A 14,825-nucleotide genomic window follows, 5' to 3' on the forward strand; every position below is an offset into this window, starting at 1 on the left:
GTGAATAAAATAAAATATACAAATATGTGATAGCTAAATAAATGCCCTGAAATATTCTTTCTATCCTTCTCCAGATCTGTCGCAGCCAAATGAAATTCTTCTTCACTATACGACGGTATTCGACCCCGTCGTCTGCCATTCGCTGGTTCTATGCCACAGATGTCCCTGTTTCCAAGCCCAGAGGTTTCAATTACAAGCAAACCGTACGGCCCAAGAAATTCATCCCGTTTGCTAGGACCGACTCTGATAATCTGGAGGCAGCATTCCGTGCCTGGAAAAACGGTGGAAGTTCTAAGGAGGTGGCGGTGAATGAGGACCAATTGTTCGACTGCAACCTGGAGAAGATGATCATGCGGCCGGCCTATTGGGAGGGTCCTGCTTACGAGATACGCAGAGGACTCTGGTTCCTAGACAATATGCCGCTTCCGGCGCCAATTGCGGACCAGTTGGAGCAGAAGTACACGGAACTGGGCCCGTTCAACGAGCCCCGGGCTTCCGACGAGCCCGTGACGGCGGCAATCGTGTCGGAGGTGAGTTTGTACGAGCAAGAAGGGAAGAAGTGGCCGTTCGAAGAGGCGACCGATTTCGAGAAAGAGGACAAGATCGCCGTGTTCAAGGACCACAAAACGGCGTTCATGATCTCCAAAGACTCGAAAGTCGGCAAGCTCCAGATCAAAAACTTCTACAAGCTGCCGGCACAGCAGGTCCTGGGCGCAGACACGGTCACTAGGGGGTACGAGAAAGCTGAGGCGAAGAAAACAGAGGAGGGCTCTGAGGAAAAGATGGACGAAGAGAAAGACCTGCTGACGTCGTGGATGAAGAGCTGGACGGGCCAGGCCAGCAACGAGCGGTTCCAGAAAGACATGGAGGCAGATTACACGAACCCGAATTTCATAGCCAATTCCGGCGACCGAGAGGTGGACCATCTGATCTTGTGCATCCACGGCATCGGGCAAACGCTGAGCTACCGGTTCACGTCGATCAACTTCGCCCACGACTGCAACAACATGAGAAGACAGTTCAAGCAGCTCTTCACCCATAATCCCAAATACGTGAAGATGGCCTACTCTGAAGATGAAATTGCGCGGCACAAAAATGACGGAAAACTTAGCAACTGCAAGGTGCAGGTGCTGCCGATCATCTGGCGGTCCGACGTGGACTTCTCGCTAGATAAGGTGTTCGACGAATACGAGCCGGACGGACATGCGCGGCTGCCCACGCTGAACCAGATCAATATCGATGCAATCACACCACTGCGGCATCTAGCAGCAGACGTGGTTATGGACATTTTGCTTTTTTACGAGCCCCGTTTCAAGCAGCAGATTCTGTCCAGCGTCGTCAAATACGCCAATGCCATCTACGACAAGTATGTGGAGCGCCATCCGCAGTTCGATGGCAAGATATCCCTGCTTGGTCACTCGCTAGGCTCTGCCATCTGTCTGGACATTCTGTGCTCCCAGCCAGACTCTCCTGAGTACATCGACCCTGAAAAGCACCTCAAGTTCCCAGTGGAGAACTTCTTTGGACTCGGCTCGCCGAACGGCGTGTTCAAGCTTATCCAGGGCCACAATATCCGGGCCCGCGATAGCGCAAACCACGAAAACGTGAGCTCTCCGAAAGTCGGCAACTACTACAATATATTCTACCCCACGGACCCGGTGGCATACAGAGTCGAGCCCCTCGTGCACTCTTTGCTTGCAGGCGTCAAGCCCAAAACTATTTCTTTTGAGGACGACAGCCTCAACTCGCAGATCCAGTCTCTTGCCGAACTGCCAAACAACCTGATCAACAACGAGTACTTGCGTCGTGCTATCAATTTTGCAGGACTGGGCGATGTTGCCCAACTCGGCGAGAAGCAGGATAAGATTCTGAAGCCTACCGAGCAAAAAGAAATCCCCGATAACGTCAAGAAGCTGCTGGAAGGGCTGAACCGCACGGGACGTGTGGACTACTCGCTGCCGCAGGGCTACTTCGACATCGACCTGTTCAACGCGGTGGGGTCGCACATCCAGTACTTTGACGACCGCGACGTGGTTGGATTTCTGCTCACGCAGCTGTGGCCGTCAAAGAAGCAGTAGCAGCTGCGTTCTAGATTAAATGGCTCCCGGGTCTGTGTGGGCGGCGCACGACCTCGAAATAAAGGCCGGAAAATTTTTTAAATACTAGTTAAGTTACTACCGAATACGCTTTCTTCTGGCGAAGAAAGTGCAGTTGGAAGTGCTGGCGATTTGTATGATGACAATGAGATGCTGTGCACCAATCGGATGTACTCAAAATCATGACGAGACCATACCCTCATTTCTGATATCGGAGCTGCTTTGCAGTATCTGTGTCGAATCGCCAGACTTGCTACTGCACACTCTTTCTGCCGTCTGAAGAAGCCGCAGATACGTGGTAACTGGTGTATGCTTATCTACAGGAGTTACGCCGAGAGCAAAAGCTTTTCTGCGAATCAGAGGGGATTGTAGTGCGAGCCCCCGTGGAAGCTGTGTATTGTTGCAAGAACGACTTGGCACCGTGTGCTGTTTATCTGTGCTGTTCCCCGTGCACTCCCGTCATTTTAGTAGCTGGCACCGCTGCAAGGAATCTCGCTATCGTGTTCTCGTGCATATTCGCTTGTTTTTAGCAAGAACAGAAACATGCTGCTGCAGGTCGTATCTGTAGGCTACAATAGCCATTTGACACTTTGCTTTTTCGCTCGACAGCAACAATCCTGTCTCGCGCACCCACAAACGAGCCAGCTGTGTCAGATGCGTGGAAATTACCGCATTCTCCTTCAAGTTGGAAGGTGGATGCAAAGGTGCGTTGACAGTGTCTCGCTTAAAATGCACGCTATATACTGCAGGTTCCGTGGCTTCCTGCTGAGCATATATAAAACGCCCAGCGTTCGCCAGGGGTGTCAAATAAGCATGTATTCAGCTTTAGCCACAGAAGCATACGACTGGGAAGAATGCCAACGCGCCATGGACAGCTACTCCTTCCCAAAGCCGCAAGATTCGCCGCAAAAGTCTCGCAGAAGCTCTAATTATTTAAGTACTCCTCAGACCCCGACCATCCAGGAGTCCGACAACGAGAGCGACGGAAGAAACCTGTGGCACGCCGCCGTGTCGCCGCTCCAGCCCGCCGGCAGCCGCAAGAAGCTCAAGTACGACAAGTACGAGCAGCCGCGCACCGTTCTGCTGGCCAGCTCTTTTAGCGAGCTCTCGCTCAAACCGCACCAGAGACACCAGTCGCTGCAACGGCCGTCGTCCGTTTCGGAGTCCTCCAGTCCCGCCTCGCCCAGACAGCACCGCAGATCGCTGAGCCGCACAGGTGCGGCCATCCAGGACGACCTTGCGAGCGTCCTTGGACGCTCTTCCAGCTCGCTGAGATCGCCGCTCAGCTCTGTGCAGTCTTCGCCCAGAGCAGAGCCCGTCATGACGGACGAGTGTCTCTGCTCGCCGCTGCTGAAGGAGGAGAAGTCGCGGATGGAGAGTTTCAGTTTTGGAGCACGGCCCAAGTACGTCGACCTGCCGCGGGAGCTGATTGACCTGGACCAGGTGGAACACCATAGCGACTAAATACCGTAGAGCACTAGCTAATTGATACCCCTATTTAGTTGTTGAGTGTCTGTTTGAGCTGAGCCAGCTGCTTGAGCACGGCGCTCTTGGCAGTGCCGCCGGTGGCCGTTCTTCTCTCGACGCTGGCCTCGAAGTCGAACGTCTCGAAGACGTTTTCCTCGAACCGTGGGTCGATCTGCTGGAACTGCGCCAAGGTCAGCTTGTCGATGCCGCTCAGCTGCTCCTCCTCGGCCTTGCGCACACACTCGCCCGAAATGTGGTGTGTTTCTCTGAACGGAACGCCCTTTCTGACGAGATAGTCTGCCAGGTCGGTAGCCAGCATGTCCATCGACAGAGCAGCCTTCATCTTGGCTGCGTCGATGCTGAGCGTCGACACCACGCCCGTCGCAATCAGAACCGAGTGCTCCACGGTGCGCAGACTGTCAAACAGCGGCTCCTTGTCCTCCTGCATGTCTTTGTTGTAGGTGGACGGAATCGACTTGATCGACATCATAAAGCCGGCCAGCGAGCCAAAAACACGGCCAGACTTTCCGCGCAGCAGCTCCAGCGAGTCCGGGTTCTTTTTCTGCGGCATCAGGGACGAGCCCGTGGAGTACGCGTCCGCAAGCTTAACAAAACCAAACTCTCCGCTGGAATAAATAATCAGGTCCTCGCTGAACCTGGAAATGTGGTTCATGAACAGCGACGACCAGAACATCGTCTCCACAACAAAGTCCCTGTCGCTGACGGCCACGAGCGAGTTGCCAATGACGCCCGAAAATCCCAGTCCCGCGGCCAGAAACTCTCTGTCGATGCCGTACGGATGGCCAGCCAGAGCGCCCGAGCCGAGCGGCGAAACGTTCACTCTCTCGATCAGCTGCTGCAACCGCTTGTAGTCCTCGGTGAAGTAGGTCGCATACATGCTGACCCAGTGCGCCCATCTGATTGGCTGCGCTTTCTGCAGATGGGTGTAGCCCGGCATCAGCACGTCGATCTCCTTCTCGGCACGCGCCACCATGACCTCTATCAGCGACTTGAGCAGCACAGCCAGCTTCTTCAGCTCTTCTCTGACGTAGATACGCATGTCGGTGGCCACCTGGTCGTTCCTGGACCGGCCTGTGTGCACCTTGCCGGCAATGTTCCGGCCAATGATCTCGCCGAGCCGGCGCTCGTTGGCCGTGTGAATGTCCTCGTCGCCGGGCTTCTTAACAAACTTGCCGTCCGCCCACTCCTGGTGGATCTGGCTCAGTCCCCGGTGGATTTCAGACAGCTCCTCGGACGTCAAAAGACCTAATTTGTGCAGTCCCTGGGTGTACACTCTGGTCCCCTCGAGGTCGGCCGCATACATCTTCTGGTCGTACGGCAGCGACGCATTGTAAAGGTCCATGAGCGGGTCGGTCGCGCCTGTGAAACGGCCGCCCCAAAGTCTTGTCTCAGCTGGTTTTTCGGTCATTAAATAAAAAGATTTTCAGGTGCAACGCGGAAAAAGTGCACATTGCCTAGTTGGTCACCGTCGCGTCGAAAAAAAAAATCATTTCTCTCGTTATTTTATTTTATACGATGGCATTTGATTCTGTGCTTTTGGTGGGAGGAGCAGGGTTTTTGGGACTGCATTTGATCGAGCAGTTCTGGCAGCTTGAAAACAGGCCTCAGATCCACGTGTTCGACGTGCGGCCGCTGCCCGAAAAAATCTCCCAGTACTTCACCTTCGACCCGGCCCAGATCGACGTGTTTGTGGGAGACCTGACCTCCGAAAAGGACGTCAAGGACGCTATCGACCGGTTCCAGCCACAAGTCATTGTGCACTCGGCGTCCCCAATGCACGGCCTCGCCCAAGAGGTGTACGAAAAGGTCAACGTGCGTGGCACTGCCAACCTGCTCCACTGCGCCAAGCAGAAAAAGGTGCCTGCCCTGGTGTACACCTCGTCGGCCGGCGTGATCTTCGACGGACACGATATCTACAACGCGGACGAGAGATGGCCGATTCCGGAGGTCCCAATGGACGGCTACAACGAAACGAAAGCCATTGCCGAGAAACTGGTGATGGAGGCCAATTCGCCAGAAGAACACTTCTACACCGTTTGTCTGCGGCCGGCGGGCATCTTTGGACCGGGCGACCGCCAGCTCGTCCCTGGTCTACGCCAGGTGCTGCGCAGGGGCCAGACCAAGTTCCAGGTCGGCGACAACAACAACCTGTTTGACTGGAGCTACGCCGGCAACGTTGCCGACGCACACGTTTTGGCGGCGCAAAAATTGCTGGACCCGGAGTCTGCGGCCGTTGTGGGCGGCGAGACGTTTTTCGTGACGAACGACGCCCCGACGTATTTCTGGACGCTCGCCAGAACCGTGTGGAAGGCCGACGGCCACATCGACAAGAAAAATATTGTTTTGAGCCGGCCGGTGGCCATTGCCATTGGCTATGTGTCGGAGCTCGTGTGCGGCCTGATTGGCAAGGAGCCCGGTCTCACGCCGTTCCGTGTCAAAATGGCCTGTGCCAACAGATACCACAATATATCCAAGGCCAAGGAGCTGCTTGGCTACAGGCCCAAGGTCAGTCTTGCCGACGGCATCAAGTACACGCTGGACTGGATGGACGAGACCAAAGCATAAGCGCAATTCTATTTGTCTCTACACAGTATACACTCCTTCTCCACGCCCATGTTATGTAGACATCTTGTATGATAACCGTGACGACATTGGAACACCATGATGTCTGCGTCGATCGACGCGCGCACGACGCCCTGCATACGGCACTCCTGCCACGCATCAAACACCTGGGTGCTCACCTTGGACCCCCAGATCGGCTTGCCGCACACCTCGCACTCCAGGTTGGCGAGCGACCAGCCGGTTTCTCTTTTCGCCTGTAGCACCATCAGTTCCTGGAAAATGTCGTTATTCACCAGCCGCAAGATAATCTCGTAAATCACCTCCTGGTGAGAGTAGGCCTGGAATATCTCGTCCAGCACAGGGCGCACCTCCTGTAGCGTCGTGAGCTGGGCCGACGAGCGCGTCAGAAACGTGTTGAAGATGCGGGAAAACGAGTCTGAGTGGTCTCTTTTGATGTTGATTAGCGTAGTGAATGCGTCCTGGACCAGTCGTTTGAAACTGTCCAATAACGGCCCCTCGGCCGCCACAAAAAATCCAACTGCCGTCTCCACAAGCCGCAGATACAGTTTCTCGTCTGGCTGCAGGTCCTGCGACGGGTCTCGAGTGAGCTGGGATCCCTTTATCACGTCAAAGCCAAGATAGAGATATCTCCAAAGAATGTCGCTGTTGTCTGTGTTTTTTAGGTGCGTGGCACAATGGATCAAGGCCTCGATGACGTCCTCGACGGCCTGTTCTGTTTCGTTTGCTCTGCGGTGAATTTCAACAACCGTCTCGAACTGTTGGTTTTTTTTCAGAAAATGCATCAATTTCTCGTTCATCTTGCAACCAAGCACGAATTGTCTGAGACTGGCTGGCTCGTACTGAAGCAGACACTCCGCGTAGGCGAGTTCCATCTCGGGAGACACCTCGAGTCCCCTCTGGGAGCGAAGATCAAACACTGCTTTCAGATACTTGTATTTGCGCGGCTGGTCCAGCTCGAGGGCCCTGGAGTTGAGCTTCTGACAGTGCTCGGAGAAAATTGGAGCCACAGCAGCGGGATCTGTGCAGAAGTCCGCAAAATGGCGTTCTAGAAACTGCTCCACGTCGAGCCTTTCGCCAGGGTTTTCCCTGACGAGTTTGAAACAGCGCTCTATGATCTCCGTGGCCTCTGGCCGGTTTTTCTGCTCGATCCAGAGCTCCAGCAGCTTGAGCGCACGCTGTTCAGATTGATAGATGCTCACAAGTGCGTTGTAAAAACCGGCAGACTCCAACAACGGCACCAAGGACGTGCTGGGCTTGTGCACAGAAAGCAGGCTCTGCAGACTCAGTTCGCAGTCCTCTTTCAGTTCAGAAACGGGATACGCACAGAGATCGCGGATTATTGAATCCAGCAGAGAATTGGAGAGCCGAATGAATTGCATGTATTTGGGATAGTTCCGGGCAATGAAGATAGCCAGATACGTTTTGTACTCCTTGCCTAACTCGTTCTCGCCAAATATGCCCATCAGGACATCCAGTATGTACTGACGGCTCACTTTCAGCTCGTAAGTGTCGGAGTTGCTCGAGAAACCAAAAACTTCGTTGTCGTTGAGAAAAGTGTCCTCGAAAACCTCGTTCAGACACCGGAAAAATAGAGCTCCATCGTGTTTCAGCAGCAGAAAAAGGTACGGGAACGCAGGCTCGTCGACTATGTTTTCGTCGTCGACGATGTGGAATTTAGGAGCGCCGCGAGGCCACGAAACGGCTGCTCCGCTGAAAAGCACATAGTAAATATTTTTTTTTGCACTCTCGCTCGTTCTGTAGTTGATCGGCTTCTCAGTAGGATACTGTCTTCCTGTCAAAATGTACGATATGTATGCGTAGACGTAGTCTGCTTCGTAGTAGGCTGGCTCGTGGCTATGTTTTTTCAGAGCTTTCAAAGCGTCCATAAGCGGTGTGATATAATCTTCTAGCATGGTGTTCCAGATGTATGCTAGCGAGTCGTTCAGATGGTTTTCGCGACACAGAGTAATGGCGAGGTCAATATCCAGCTGTTTCAAGTCCAAAAAACAAACCAATTCTTCCAAAATATGGCCTCTGCCGTCATAGACATAACGAGCCACCATTTTGCGCAGCACGACAGGAGGCAGGACTGTTATCTCTTCTTTGCGGATAAACTTCTCCAGAATGCCAAAGTAGACATCCTCCAGGCCATTGGCCACGTATGTGTCGAACAGCTGCTCGTAAACGGCCGGGTCCGGTTTGAGACTGACACAGACTCTAAATGCAGTGGCTAGGAACTGAGCAAGAACGTCTTTGCGTGCGAGAGGCTCCATCGCAAGAACCGACTGGTCGGTGAAGATGTATTTCGCAGACGCGTCGAGCATCTGTATGATGTGATGGCGCATTTTCTGATGACGCTCGTCGTCGTCTTTTGGCAACCCAATCAAAACCAGATCGCATTGTCCATCGTACTGAACACGTGCCGTCTCCAGCGCGCTGATGTACTGTCCCGATTGTAGCAGCTCAAACAGCTCGTCTGCCCAGTTGCGCGGAGAGCCCAGAAACGTCTGGTATTTTCCCAAAATGAATAGTTTTCCTCGAAAAACTGCGCTGGTAGCTGCAAAGCTGCGATGCTGCGAATTTGCCAGCCGATGCTTCACGTGCTTGTTCATCACGTCCTGCTCGGTGAGAACCTGTAGGTTTTCGCGCGAAAGACAGAAGAGGCGCTGTGAAACCGTCAGGACCACAAGAACCTTGGAGTTCAGCCAGTGTATGGCGACTATGGGCTCCTGGCACGGGTATCTGCGTTTGTTCTCGTACCGCAGCAGAACCGACTCGCTTTTGCGCTCGTCGACGATTTTGTCCGCCACAACGTCTATCAAGGTCAGCACGTTGCCCCACGAATACGCTAGGGCAGGAGACTCTTTGGTAGCAGGAAACCACTGGGCGCAGCCGAACGTGTCGGTCTCGGCGAGAATTTTGGGTTTTCCCACTCGAAAATGGGTCTGCAGTACGGGGTCTGTTGATAGAACCGTCAGTCCAGAGGGCGTCATCAACGCGAGAACGCCCATGGTGTCTGTAGGATAGGCCACGGGGCCGATCAGCAGCTGTGAGGAAGCGAGAATATTCTCGGCCAGCGTTCGCGAACTGCAGCTGAATCCAAACAGCGTGCGTGTGGCGTGGTGGTACACAAGCCTCCCGTCGTCCGTGGTGCTCAGAAGAGCCGAATGGCGTTTCCCGACAAACGAAAGCGTGGATATCGGGCAGTTCAGCGAGTCAAAGCTGTGGGACGGCTTGTCCTGGTTCGAGAGCTCGTAGGTGCTCACCCGGCCCGTTCTGTGGCCCACGGCCAGCGAGCTGGAGTCCAGCGAAAACGAGATCGCCGTAATGGGCACTCCCGTGAAGAAGGCGGCCTCGAGAGACTGGTCGTAGCTGAACACCAGCACGTGGCCCTTGGCCGTTCCAAAGCCAATGTATTTAGCGCAGACCGCCAGACACACCGGCTCGCCCTGTTGTTCCAGCTGCTGGAGGTTCTCAAACAGCCGGGCCGTGATCTTTTTTAGGGTGATCAGCTGTATAGCGTCGCGATCGGAGGGGCTTCCATATGGCGACGGGGACCGCGACCGTTCCAGGGGCTCCAATTCGCGTCCTGCCGTCGTGCTGCCGCCGTTTCTGGCTACTCGCGACCGCAACCGCTGGTCAAAGTTGAACCGTGCTGGCATGAGAGATATGGTAATTAAATGAAATATTTATTTTGTACACCGCCTCCCTCCACGCAGGACAAAATATAGAATAAAAATTGAGCCATCTCTATGTCGCTGGACCCGTGGAAAGCGTCTCTTTCTTCTGTGCTGTCGACAGACGCCAATTGGGCCAAGGTCCAGGCGGCAAAAAAAGCGCTCGAACTGGCCGCAGGCTCGGACTGGTTTGCCAAGCTGTGTCTCGGGTGCACCACCAACGACCACATCCAGCTGACGCAGTTTATCTCGTCTGCCGACGCCGCTAAGCTGGCGCAGCTCAACAACATCGACCTCAATGGCCTGAGCCCGCTGATATACGCCATCTGTTTTGGCTCGGTCGAGTGCGTCTCTGCCCTGGTGTCGGTGGTGGACGTGAACAAAAGCGACTCTTTGCTTCGGTGGACCCCTCTGATGTGGGCGACGTATCTGGAGAATATCAAGATCGTCGAGGTGTTGCTTGCCAACGACGCAGACCCGTACTTGCGGAGCGAGCGGTCGCATCAAAACGCGCTCGATATGCTCAAGCCGGAGTCTGAAATTTACAACTACTACAAGGTGCACAATTATCTGGACAAGACAGCGCCCCAGTCGAACGACAGCAGCTTCTACAAAAAGGACCCGCTGCTCCCGACCGATGAGCAGTTCGAGAGCCGCGTCCAGGCGCTGCGTATAGAGAACGACAACGCGAAACCGACAGACTTGTACTCGGGCTCGAAATTCGTCGACGACGACGACGCCAGCGTCCTGGACGACTCGTTCTATACGGACAGCTTTGACTTCGGCCACCTGATGCCTCGCCAGTTCGTCAGAGTCAGCGACGAGAGCATTTCTGCCACCATAGACTACATTTTCTCGCTGCACGCAAAGTACCAGCACAAGGCCATCTATCCTGCCGCAGTGGTCTTCCAGTCGGTCCGGTACATCAGCGGGAAGGTGGACAGCATGGAGCTGGCCGAGTCGTTTGTGGACCTGTTTTTTACGAGAGTCAGAAGTGTCACCAACACCAAGAGCGGCGTTGTCCAGCCGTCTTCGGGGCCCCAAACAGACATCGTTCTGCTTGGCTACTGGATCTCGTGCCTGAACCATCTCCAGTATTTTTTCCAAAGAGACACCGCGTGCCCGTTCCTCGCAAAAAGCCCCAAGACGCTCCAGGACCTGATTTCCACTGTGCAGTCGCTGATTTTCCAGCTGGCGTTCGTGATGGACGCCAAGCTGGAGCCGCTGCTGGAGCCGTGCGTCCTGGACTACTCGAGTGTTCCAGACCTTGAAACCGTGTACAAGGCGCAATGGAGAGTGTTCAAACAGAAAGTGGCTCTAAAATCCACCTACGACGAGATCCTCGAGATGCTGTATCCTCCGTCGTTGGAGCAGCAGATGAAACCGTCGCCGCTGAAAATCATACAGACTTTGGGAGCGCTGGTCTACGTTCTAGAGCTTCATCACGTGAACGACGTGTACAAACAGCAGTGCTTTGCTGCCGTGCTGTACTGGCTCGGAAGCTCTGTTTTCAACCGAGTTCTGGCCAACAAGAAGTACAACACGCGTGTCAAGGCGCTGCAGATCAGACTCAATATGTCATACATCCAGGACTGGCTCAGAGCCAACAATCTGGTCCCGTATCGGGCAGAAACTCTAGACTTCAGCGACGACAGCTATCCAGAGAGCATTGTTGGAATCGAGACGAAACTCACCAACGTCGCACGGTTCCACAACAACAGGCAGGACCCAATGGACGGGACTTTCTACTACAACTCGCTGTACAAAATTGGCCAGCACCATTTTCTTCCGCTCGTCGAACTGCTGGAGTGGTTGCAGGTGATGAGCGGGCTCACGGCAGAGGATCTGGACTTGTTGAAAAGCATTATGAACAGGTTCGACGTGGTAACCTCCGAACAGTTGCTGCACGTTGTCAAGCAATATAGATACGAGATCACAGAGCAGAAGTTCCCCAAGAACCTGAAGACGCACTTGAAGCAGAACTCCACGGCCGGCCGTCAAAAGGCGTACTACGCTGGCTCCGACAAGCTGTTTCTGAACCCAGGCCAGGTGTTTCCCCTGGTGCTTCCGCGCCAGCTCGAGTTGCTGCACCAATACGGCTCCGACCAGAAGAAAATCCGGCTCCACCAGCCGATCCTGCCGATTCAGGTCATTGACGACCTCGAAGACCTCTATGACAAGTACACCGACCACGACAACCAGGAAAGAAGAGGCTCGGAGCTGGAAAACCCAGGTACAGACTTATTCAAGGAGCTCACGGTGCCGACTTCGATTGCGTACAAGACGTGGGAGGCCGACGACGACGACAACCCGTGGAAATGATCTATATCACGCCTGCTATAATTCTGCGGCAATGGGCCTTCAGTTTCGGGTACTCAAGCTCAACGTCCTCGATATTCATCAGAGCATAGATATACGCGGCCAGCTTGAAGTCCAGCACGCCAGGTTTGTCGAAAAACAGCTCGTCCTCGAGCAGTGTCTCCAGCCACTCGAGAAGCTGTTTTCCCTCGCGGTTGCAACGGTCATGCTCGTTCTGTATGGCTTTGGCAGTGTATTTGAGAGGCAGATGAACTGAGTCTGTGTATTGGGCAGAGATGGCCGGGTTGCGCAGATAAAAGTTGTTTCGTCTCACGAGGTGACCCAGGGCCGAATTGAAGGGCGTGCTGGACTGGCTGTAGATGGACGTTGCCGAAATCTGCAGCACTTTGGCCGTGAAGTAGTCGTATAGTCTAGTATCGACCAATTGTATATACATGAGTTCTTTTGGGTTCGACACCGTTGATAGATTGAATTTCTCGATCGTGGCCGCAGAGCGGATCTTTCTGCGCAGTTTGCGTTCTTTTCTGTCGTCCTCATCCTCCACAAGAATCGGAAGCTGTCCGTCCACGGCGCTGTGGTAGGTCAGCACGGAAATACAGTTCCCCGAGCCGTTATTATCCAGCTGCGGCAATTTGTAGCCTTGTTTGTACGCCAGGAGCAGCATGCAGTAGAAACAAACCGGGTCGAGCGACGCAGCCACGTTGTTGTCAAAAGACAGAGGCACCACATTGTACACTCCTAGGTTGAACGTATTGTGCGACTCGCGGCTGTTTCGAAACGCGAGCTTGGTCGCCGGCATCTCCACGTCCGTGTTTTGAGACGGGTACACCACCAGCGGGAACTTTGCCAGAACCTGTTTGATTGGAGCGGATATACCCATGCAGAAGCTATTGGTGGAAAAATGTGCAAAAAAAAAGAATGAAGAGCACAGCCCGAGATTTTCTTATCAGTTCGTCCATGTTTATCAGACACTTTGGCATTAATTGTCGGGGTGTTTTCAAGCGGCAATTCTCTCAGAGAGCCCCTGCAAATGTGTCGTGGGCACTGGGAATGGCCGCTTGTGTGGGAGTTGTCGGCATCGCCAGCTCCTACGGCACTTACCAGTATTTCAGAAGTTATCCACCAATGGACGTATTTCCGCCAAAAGCGACGACACCGCTCAGCGATCTAAGCCAGTCGCCCGTCTATGCATCTGAGAGCACTGTCCAGGCAGCAGTGAAGGAAATTTGCCAACTGTTGCGTCCCGACCAGACGTCCGTTTCAGACGGGGAGCTGGCATTGCATTCCGACAATTCCTCGAATTTCCACAAGCCAACCGAGGACGAGCGTCCAGACCTTGTTGTTTACCCTGAGAGCGTGGACGAGGTCGTTTCCGTGGTGAAGATTTGCTCGAAATACCGAATACCCATGGTTCCGTACTCTGGAGGAACGTCTATCGAGGGCCACTTCATCCCGACGAGACGGGGCATCTGCATTGACGTCGGTCGCATGAACAGGGTGCTGGAGCTTCACGAGGAGGATCTGGATGTTGTTGTGCAGCCGGGAGTCGGTTGGCAGGATCTGAATGCGTATCTTGACGAGTACGGTCTGATGTTTGGACCCGATCCGGGACCAGGAGCGTGTATCGGTGGAATGGTTGCCACTAACTGTTCGGGTACGCGGGCGACGAGGTATGGGACGATGAAAGACAACGTAATTGGGCTGAAGGTGGTGTTGAGCGACGGAACCGTAATCAAGACAAAGAACCGGCCTCGAAAGTCGTCTGCAGGCTACAACCTGACGGGGCTTTTTGTAGGCAGTGAGGGGACGCTGGGAATCATTGTGGAGGCCACGTTGAAGCTTGCGGTGCAGCCGGAAAACGAGGTGGTGGCCATAGTCAATTTCGATAAATTGTCGGAAGCAGCGCAGACAGTGACGGAGCTTTTCCGCCGCGGGCTGGCGTTGAACGCAGTGGAGCTCATGGACGACCGTCAGATGCGCTGTTTCGCCGAGATGGGGGCCAGCGAGGGCCGCAAATGGAGCGACAAGAACCTGCTGCTGTTCAAGCTTGGCGGCTCCAAAAACACCATGAACGACCAGATCAAAATCGTGAGGCAGATATGCCAGAAGAACGGCGGATTCAATATGGAAGTGGCCGCTGATCAGGAGGAAAAAGACGAGATCTGGAGAGCTCGCAAGGTACAGCTGTGGACGTCGATCGACTGGGCCCAAAAAATGATCCCCAACGCACAGGCCTGGCCCACAGACGTTGCCGTTCCGATTTCGAAGCTGCCCGCAGTCATCACCGAGACTGTTAACGATATCGAGTCAAACGGGCTTCTGACGACGGTTGTCGGACATGTTGGCGACGGAAACATCCATGCGCTGGTGATTTTCCCTCCCGAAAAACGGGCGGTGGCGGAAAAGGTGGTGCACAATATGGTGAAGCGGGCCATTGAAAATGAGGGAACAGTGTCCGGAGAGCACGGTGTGGGGATTGGTAAGAGGGAGTTTCTGGAACAAGAGCTGGGCCTGGAGGCTGTGAACACAATGAGACGGCTGAAGCTGGCTCTGGATCCTCATCTTTTGCTAAACCCAGATAAAATATTCCAAATAGACCCTCACGAAATGAGGATAGAGAAGTAAATTTAAAATTTAATCATTTAAAATGGGACTGTAGTTG

General features: G+C 54.0%; 8 protein-coding genes across 8 annotated transcripts; 5 read left to right on the forward strand and 3 right to left on the reverse strand.

Annotated features, from left to right (window-relative positions):
* Nucleotides 1-89: 89 nt before the first annotated feature.
* On the forward strand, nucleotides 90-2,078 carry KL928_003204 (uncharacterized protein; the record flags this gene model as incomplete). Its single annotated transcript, XM_043203766.1, has 1 exon — nucleotides 90-2,078. One exon carries the CDS (start codon nucleotides 90-92, stop codon nucleotides 2,076-2,078), a length of 1,989 nt encoding a protein of 662 aa, XP_043059457.1.
* An 831-nt stretch (nucleotides 2,079-2,909) lies between these two features.
* Nucleotides 2,910-3,560, forward strand: KL928_003205 (uncharacterized protein; the record flags this gene model as incomplete). The annotated part of the gene is made up of 1 exon (XM_043203767.1): nucleotides 2,910-3,560. One exon carries the CDS (start codon nucleotides 2,910-2,912, stop codon nucleotides 3,558-3,560), a length of 651 nt encoding a protein of 216 aa, XP_043059458.1.
* A 34-nt stretch (nucleotides 3,561-3,594) lies between these two features.
* KL928_003206 (uncharacterized protein) lies at nucleotides 3,595-4,992 on the reverse strand (the record flags this gene model as incomplete). Its single annotated transcript, XM_043203768.1, has 1 exon — nucleotides 3,595-4,992. One exon carries the CDS (start codon nucleotides 4,990-4,992, stop codon nucleotides 3,595-3,597), a length of 1,398 nt encoding a protein of 465 aa, XP_043059459.1.
* A 107-nt stretch (nucleotides 4,993-5,099) lies between these two features.
* KL928_003207 (uncharacterized protein) lies at nucleotides 5,100-6,149 on the forward strand (the record flags this gene model as incomplete). The annotated part of the gene is made up of 1 exon (XM_043203769.1): nucleotides 5,100-6,149. One exon carries the CDS (start codon nucleotides 5,100-5,102, stop codon nucleotides 6,147-6,149), a length of 1,050 nt encoding a protein of 349 aa, XP_043059460.1.
* Nucleotides 6,150-6,157: 8 nt separating this feature from the next.
* On the reverse strand, nucleotides 6,158-9,829 carry KL928_003208 (uncharacterized protein; the record flags this gene model as incomplete). Its single annotated transcript, XM_043203770.1, has 1 exon — nucleotides 6,158-9,829. The coding sequence occupies one exon, from the start codon at nucleotides 9,827-9,829 to the stop codon at nucleotides 6,158-6,160; it is 3,672 nt and encodes a 1,223-aa protein (XP_043059461.1).
* Nucleotides 9,830-9,919: 90 nt separating this feature from the next.
* KL928_003209 (uncharacterized protein) lies at nucleotides 9,920-12,166 on the forward strand (the record flags this gene model as incomplete). Its single annotated transcript, XM_043203771.1, has 1 exon — nucleotides 9,920-12,166. The coding sequence occupies one exon, from the start codon at nucleotides 9,920-9,922 to the stop codon at nucleotides 12,164-12,166; it is 2,247 nt and encodes a 748-aa protein (XP_043059462.1).
* Nucleotide 12,167: 1 nt separating this feature from the next.
* Nucleotides 12,168-13,043, reverse strand: KL928_003210 (uncharacterized protein; the record flags this gene model as incomplete). Its single annotated transcript, XM_043203773.1, has 1 exon — nucleotides 12,168-13,043. One exon carries the CDS (start codon nucleotides 13,041-13,043, stop codon nucleotides 12,168-12,170), a length of 876 nt encoding a protein of 291 aa, XP_043059463.1.
* Nucleotides 13,044-13,081: 38 nt separating this feature from the next.
* KL928_003211 (uncharacterized protein) lies at nucleotides 13,082-14,788 on the forward strand (the record flags this gene model as incomplete). The annotated part of the gene is made up of 1 exon (XM_043203774.1): nucleotides 13,082-14,788. The coding sequence occupies one exon, from the start codon at nucleotides 13,082-13,084 to the stop codon at nucleotides 14,786-14,788; it is 1,707 nt and encodes a 568-aa protein (XP_043059464.1).
* Nucleotides 14,789-14,825: the final 37 nt, after the last annotated feature.

The sequence above is a fragment of the Ogataea angusta genome (assembly GCF_019207475.1).
Source record: "Ogataea angusta isolate 61-244 chromosome Unknown 61-244_NODE_6_length_652341_cov_89.526226, whole genome shotgun sequence".
Lineage (NCBI taxonomy): Eukaryota > Fungi > Ascomycota > Pichiomycetes > Pichiales > Pichiaceae > Ogataea > Ogataea angusta.